The sequence below is a fragment of the Belonocnema kinseyi genome, chromosome 4 (assembly GCF_010883055.1).
Source record: "Belonocnema kinseyi isolate 2016_QV_RU_SX_M_011 chromosome 4, B_treatae_v1, whole genome shotgun sequence".
In the NCBI taxonomy this organism is placed as follows: Eukaryota; Metazoa; Arthropoda; class Insecta; order Hymenoptera; family Cynipidae; genus Belonocnema; species Belonocnema kinseyi.
The window spans coordinates 85,523,439-85,529,548 of record NC_046660.1 but is presented as its reverse complement, the minus strand read 5'-3'; the positions used below and the strand labels follow the sequence as shown (position 1 = coordinate 85,529,548).

General features: G+C 31.3%; 1 protein-coding gene across 1 annotated transcript in view; it reads right to left on the bottom strand.

The window, feature by feature from the left end:
- Positions 1 to 310: 310 nt before the first annotated feature.
- Positions 311 to 6,110, bottom strand: part of LOC117170982 (meiosis regulator and mRNA stability factor 1) — a 52,929-nt gene continuing 47,129 nt past the window's right edge. The window contains exons 23-24 of the mRNA XM_033358025.1: positions 4,732 to 5,038; positions 311 to 2,444 (exon numbers count right to left, since the gene is read on the bottom strand). Coding sequence (XP_033213916.1) covers positions 2,389 to 2,444; positions 4,732 to 5,038 — 363 coding nt within the window. The 3' untranslated portion in view covers positions 311 to 2,388. The remainder of the gene's footprint in view (positions 2,445 to 4,731; positions 5,039 to 6,110) is intronic.

Here is a 6,110-nt window from a genome sequence, read left to right as displayed (position 1 = left end):
AAATAGCTCATTCTCAACAAAATAATTAAATTTTCAACCAAACGAGATGAATTCTAAACTAAAAATATAAGAGTAGACTTTTCATCCTAAAAAATTAACTTTTAACGAAAAATAGTTTGATTTTCTTATTGGCTTTTAATAATCCCCTTCATATTTAAGCGAAAAAAAACCGAGAAAAAGGGGAAGTTTCTTGGAAACAGAGGGGAAAGAATGTAAACGTTATCTAAGTTCGTAAAGTTACTTTTCCAGCCTCCTCTCTCACTTTGAAATTGGATAAAAAAGAAAGGTAGATTAAAATTGAAAAATCGGATTTTAACTTGCAAACAGAATGTTCTCATTTTTTTTTATTCATTCACGTATCCGTTTCACGTTTCATAGTACAATATATAAAAATATCTACACCTATTGTACGCAAATATCAAATTATTAAATACATTTCAGAGAATCCGGTTGATCCTGTACACTTTACACGATAAATTTCTATTATCCAGATTGGTTATGTGAGTAAAACGATCTATAAGTTACGAAAGACCGAGATATTGAAGATATCGCCTCTATTTCTTTGCTCGATTCCTCACTCAATTCAAATTCAAATCTCAGGTCATAATTTGAAAATCAAGAAGCCGACACTTACGGTGCATCGGTGCCAATAGCTAAAAGAAGAAAGGGAACTTAAAATCGTCGACGGCACAACAGCATCGTGGAATGTGCGGACAATAAATAAAACTACAAAAGTGGCACCAAATTCCTTGCACCGAAGGCAAAAGTTGTTTCTCAAAAAAAAGATGCAGCGTGCTGACACAAGAAAATTGCGCGGTTGGGTTTCAATCTATTCGCGACCTAGAGACGTTTACGTATACTCGGTTAAACAGTAAACCTATCAAAATGAAAGAGAGCACAATAAATACGTAGTAATACTTAATAACAAAAAGGCAGTGTATTAAAAATAAATTAACAGAACTTGGTTATCGATGGATAACAAGGAAGATATCTTCGCAGCTCGATGATGCCGATTCGAGATCATCCGACCGGCAAACCATTGTTTCTTTCTAACGGCAAACACGAATTTTCACTAACACACCATTATCTAGCTGTGATATTAGTTCAGACTTTTCGTTTATATACAAATTAAGCAATGTAGCCATTTTGAAACACAATCATCGAGTTGTCGTGAGTATTTACAATGTCGCCGCGCGATCCAAAAGTATAGTAAATACGCCTTTATTTCTACTAAAATATTATTCACAAGTACAAATAAAATCTGAGATCATCAAGATCGCCGACATGCACCTCGCACTGGCATGAAAAAAAACCTTATTTCCAGCCCGCGATATTTATAACGTCTTCGCGAATTTGGACTTGGGACTTAAAAACGACAAACCTATAGAAACGTGATTCGCAATTTCCTTGTCTTTCCTCTAAAACCCCTGGTCATCTCATTTTCGAGTAAAAAACGATCTTCTGCAAGTTCTGTATAATCGCACAATCACTTAGCTTACACGTTAAACACTGAAAATGCTTCCCAGAATAAAAACAACGCTCGTCTCTCTCAACCACACAAGAGGCTCGAAATAATTTTCTTCATGATAATTTTTTTGGTCTCTGTGAAAATAATTCAAAGGAAACGGAGGCAGCGAGAGAGACTTTTTTTCCTAGTCGACACTGATAATACTTATATTAAGTATGCAAAGGTGATGCCTGAGTCGCGAAAAATTTAGTTTCGCGCGACTTCTCAGAACCAATTTGTGGTAAATCTGGAGAATCGAACCGATCGGATTCATTGGAGATTTATTTTTCTACTTTTTTTGTTTTCTTTTGTTTTGTTAACTAAATATCTTTATACGTTCGAGCGTAAGACGACCTTAAGTAATTGATCTTAAATAAATCGTGCAGTTTTTTTATTTCTTTTTTTTTATTTTTGTTTCAGTCCATGGAGATCGGTTCGAATCGCACGATTTTAATGGATGATAAGATTGAATGTAGGCTTCTGGATAGGCCATTCAGGAGAGATGAAATTGGTTATGATGCTCCATACTTGTTATCACAGTTTGGACAGTGCTGTACAATCCCAATATGGAATCATCGATACACTCGGTATTTCATGCCGCTCATACATTTCACAATCAAAGAGTTTTGCATTCCAGCATTTTATCTCGCTCGTGAAATTTTAATCGATAGAAATGTTCAAGATTAAATGAAATTAGGAAAATACCTATTCGAGCGGTCAACGCTCGTTTAGGTATTTGGCCTAGTGCGCAGCGGCATACCGAGATCTTACATATGTATTACACTTTTATTTCTTCGCAATAAAATTCAAGTTGGGACTAGATCTTGGAATCTAGTCCGCTTTTTGTGTGTTTCAAGGTTTTTTTCCAGGAGTTACTTCGTTCAGGAGTCGATGGGCTGATCGAATTGGGCAGCCAATCGACGCTTTCCAGAGAATGCTGAAAATAGATTTTTTATCTTTACAAGTCTCACAGATTACTTTCAACGGGTGGACCATAAAAACAGAGAAAAAATTTGTAGTTTTCACGGTTTGAAACTATATATTCCCAATCATGAACAATTGAAAATTTAAAATGAAATTGAATATACTTAAAAAATTATAAATTCATATCTGTACTCAAAATGTAAAAGATTTACAAAAAACCTTATTGTGATTCAAAATTGAAATATTCTAAAATTCAAATCTTTCAGACAATTGCAAAATTAACACTTTTTAATACTGAAACTCTTTAAAGTTGAATTATTCTTAACTCCTTTGAAATTAATAATTTTACTACTGTACATCATATTTTTCAAAATTCAATAATTAAATTTGTTTGCAAAATTAAAACCTTTAGCATTCAAAGAACATAAATTCAGTGTTATGTGAATTTTAACCATTTATAATTTAAAAAATTGTTAAACTACTGAGACCTCTGTTTCAAGTAATGTAATTTTCTGAAATATCTAAGGTTTCAGTTTGAGAAAGTTTATTTTAAGGATTTGATTTAGAAATTGTTCATTCCTGAAAAATTCCACATTCAAATATTGTTTAAATGATTTATTATTACAAATAGTCATTAAAAAAATATTCAATATATTAAATATTTTATTCTTAAATATAATAATTTGTATTTATTCGATTTGGCACGGAGTTGAGTTAAAATTGTTCCATTTCAAACATTTTTTATTTGAAGTAGCCCAAAAATTTTAAACGGTATTTTTAAATTTTCTTAATTTGTAAAAAGAAGAGAAATGACAATGTTTAAATCAAAGCATTTATAATTACAAAATTGTTAACTTCAGATGTTTACAAAACAAAAATCTAGAATCAGGTATTGTAAATTAAATGATCTTGTTTTTTAGAAAAAATTGGATGATACGTATTTTTCTGATTTGCAAATGAAATTTTTTCTTAACAGTAATGCATATTTGAATTTCGTGCTTTGTTTTTTAAAAAACCCGAATTTTTCTTTAAATCTCTACAACTTTCGAAAAACCAAAAACTTGTATTTTGATAATGAATATATCTTGTAAGTTTAATACTTGCTAAATGTCTTTTTCATGTTTTCAAAATTTGAAGAAAATAATTTAAAATATTTTCTTAATAACCCTGCCTTTTTTATTTTTCTAAATATTTGTTTTTAAGTTTCTACTAACAAAAGAAAGGCATCTTAGCAGCATCATGTGGCCTAAATCATTTTTGAGGCTGGTCGAATTTTTTTTCACTAAAAGTGTAGTTTTTCAATTTTGTTCGTAAACGATGATAAAAATCGCAAAAGAACAATACATTTTTCGCAGAAATTTTTTAGACGTGTAAAATTTTATCTTAACATTTTTTCTATCTATCATTGCTTCGAAGATAAAGTAGAAAATTCGTTTGTAACAAAAGAAATTCTCCTGACTACAAAAGTTATTTAGAAACCATCCAAATTGCAATATATCTTCATTATCAAAGTACAAGTTCAACAAAAAAAAAAATTGACAACAAATTTAAAGGTGGGGTTTTTAAGAAAATCTATTTTTATTTTTTTCAGAAAAACGGCTGCCATTTTAAAAATTTTGAACCTCTTTTCAATTTTCCGGCGGCACAAAATTCAATTACGCATAAGTTCTCAGAAAAAATTCTGTTTGCAAATCAGATTTTCGATAAAGGCTGAGTTTACTGCGGTTATCACCGTTCAAAATTAAAGAATTTTCAATTGTACCCATTTAAAATTAAACTTTTATTTTTCCAAAAAAAAAGCGTTTAAACTAAAACAATGTAAAATTCGATTTTTTTAAATAACAATTTAAAGTGTAAATTGTTTTAAAAGTTTGAATTTAATATTGTCTAGTTATGAATGTTTGAATTAACACAATAGTTTATTCATGAAGTTTCAATTGGAAGTTATTACTACTTAACGTTTTAAGTTCAAACTTATATTTTGAAATTCTACTCTTCAATTAAAAATTGTTCATGTTTGAAGGAATTATATCACTAAAAATTTTAATTTAAGGTTTTAAAGAGAATACTACTTTAGTATTAGGTATTGCAAACTAAATAATGACAATTGTGCAACTCTAAGTCTAAAACTTAAAAAGCGTATGTGTTTGACAGTGTGCAATTTCAGTTTGAAACATTATAGAAATAAAGTGATATTTAAATGTCATTAGACAGGGGGTTTTAATGAAAAAAAAAAAATAAATTCTACTCAGTAGTAACACATAGAAAGTAAAAACTTTAATTAACTGATATTCACTTACAGCGTTTAGTAGGAGTTGTATCGACCCTGTCTGCAGTTTCAGGTTCATTAAAACTTCCACTCGCGGAACTGGTAGGACTTATTCGTTCAGAAACGTCTTTTCGAGCCGTTAAAGAAACAGAAGGTAGCGGCAGTGCAGATGGATGTGGAGCAACTACCATGTTCCGGTTTCCAGCAAAGTAAGGCGAAATTCTCGGATTTAGTGGATTTGCCAAAGCCGGCAATAGATTCTTTGTCGGCGACAAAAGATCCGAAGCATCATCAATTGTTACGTTTTGATTCCACGCAGGCAGAGTCATAGCAGGTACCTGCAAATAAACATCGAATTTCATTTTGTTTTACGTTCGGCAAATAACTTTCCGCCATCAGTTTCATCTTCATTTTCAAAGGTTTAGTAATGTGTTGGAAAGGCTCTTCGAAAATCACAGAAAAATAATTTTCAGTCTAAAAGTACCGGTGATTCCAAGTTTTTTCCAGTTTTTAGAGATTCAATTATTATGCCTAATTTATAAATCTTCGAAAAATTATATTACAATATATTCTTAAATATATTAGCATCAGCAATTAATTATACTTAAATAATACTAAAAATTTAAATAATGCATTCTAGATTTTGTCTCTAGAGTCCTTGAATTTGAATGATAATTCGAACAAATTTTTATTTTATTTTCTTATAATTCAAATTAAGTGCATTTTTAGGTAAAATTAATTTGGGTACTGTATTGAATTCAATTTAAAACGCTTTAAATTCCTAACTTTTCGAGCAAAAATATTACATTTCAACAAGACTGATGAGTTTTTAACCAAATAGTTGAATTTTCAATTAAAAAATTACATTTCTACCAAAAGAGACGATTTTCCAACAAAAGACATGAATTCTCAACCAAATAGTTAAATTTTTAACTAAAAAAGATCAATGTGAGTGGATTGTGGAAGTGTGTGGAAGGGTGTGGAGGTGAGAGATCTAATTGAGGGATTTTGAGATTGTAAAGGGGAGGTAGATATTTTGGAGGATTGAGACAGATTTGTGTGGAACTTTGTTTGGAGATTTGTGACAGGGTGGGAAGACTGTGTTGACGGATTGGTAGTAGCAGGGTTGGGTAGCGACAAGGAAAGGCGTGACAGGTAACAGACAGCGGCGATAGAGGCAGGGAAGATAGAAGGCGGGAAAATTTGAATTTTATTATTGGCTAGTGGAGCGAGCATCTCCTCGGAAGAAACAGAATTAGAGTAGGAAGTCTTCAGTACGCCGAAAGAGATAAAGGAAAGGCAGGCAACGGGGAAGTATAAAAAAACTATAGAAAAGGAAAGATTGAGAGCAAAAAGCGTAGGGTCCATAGAAGCATTTATCAAAAGGAAGAGAGGGGAGAGGGAAAGCAG